The following is a 705-nucleotide window of genomic DNA, read 5'->3' as shown; positions in this document are numbered from 1 at the left end:
TCTTAAAAAGATACAAAAATACTAATAATAAACACAACTTAATTTTTTTATTATTTTTATTAATTTTTTATAATTATATTATTTTATTATATTTTTCTCAAATTTTTTAAATAAAAAATAAAAATAAATTAAATTTTTATCATTTATTTTAATTTATCAATAAACAAAATATAAAAACACTAAATCTTATATTTCTATTATTTATATCTTGTTTTTAATATTTTATCTTATTCTATTTTTACAACCAAATACAACATTATATTCTAATATTGGATTACGTACCAAAATTTGGTAGGAACAACAATATCATAATAGGCTTCTATCATTTATAAAATTTTTAAAATTTAATTATGAAATGAAATATAATGTAGATAAAAGCATAAATTATGCAGGCACCAACCTTCGCTATATGCAATTACTTCCTCTCCCAACAAGAGGAGGCTACCAAGCAACACGGCTGGACCAGCACCACCAGTTCCAGCTATATAGTAGGAGAACCTGTGAACCAACAACAACTTATGTACGTGCATTCGAATAAAATAAGTTTTTTTAGAATTTAATTAACATATCTTTTTATTATTATTTAAATTTTTTATATAAAATATAAGAATTTGTGTTTTTATGTTATTCTTATTTTTAGTATTTTATATTTTAAAATTTTATTTAAAAAACTTTGCGTAATTTATATATTTGTTATTTTTAATA

The 705-nt window shown here is 19.4% G+C and overlaps 1 protein-coding gene across 1 annotated transcript in view; it reads right to left on the bottom strand.

Annotated features, from left to right (window-relative positions):
* Positions 1-705, bottom strand: part of LOC107477273 (uncharacterized) — a 10533-nt gene that overhangs the window by 8607 nt on the left and 1221 nt on the right. Inside the window, exon 5 of the mRNA XM_016097259.3 lies at positions 401-498. Within this exon, the coding sequence (XP_015952745.1) occupies positions 401-498 (98 nt within the window). The remainder of the gene's footprint in view (positions 1-400; positions 499-705) is intronic.

Source organism: Arachis duranensis, chromosome 3 (genome assembly GCF_000817695.3).
Source record: "Arachis duranensis cultivar V14167 chromosome 3, aradu.V14167.gnm2.J7QH, whole genome shotgun sequence".
NCBI lineage: Eukaryota > Viridiplantae > Streptophyta > Magnoliopsida > Fabales > Fabaceae > Arachis > Arachis duranensis.
The sequence above is the reverse complement of the archived record's forward strand: the minus strand, read 5'-3'. Positions and strand labels throughout refer to the sequence as shown.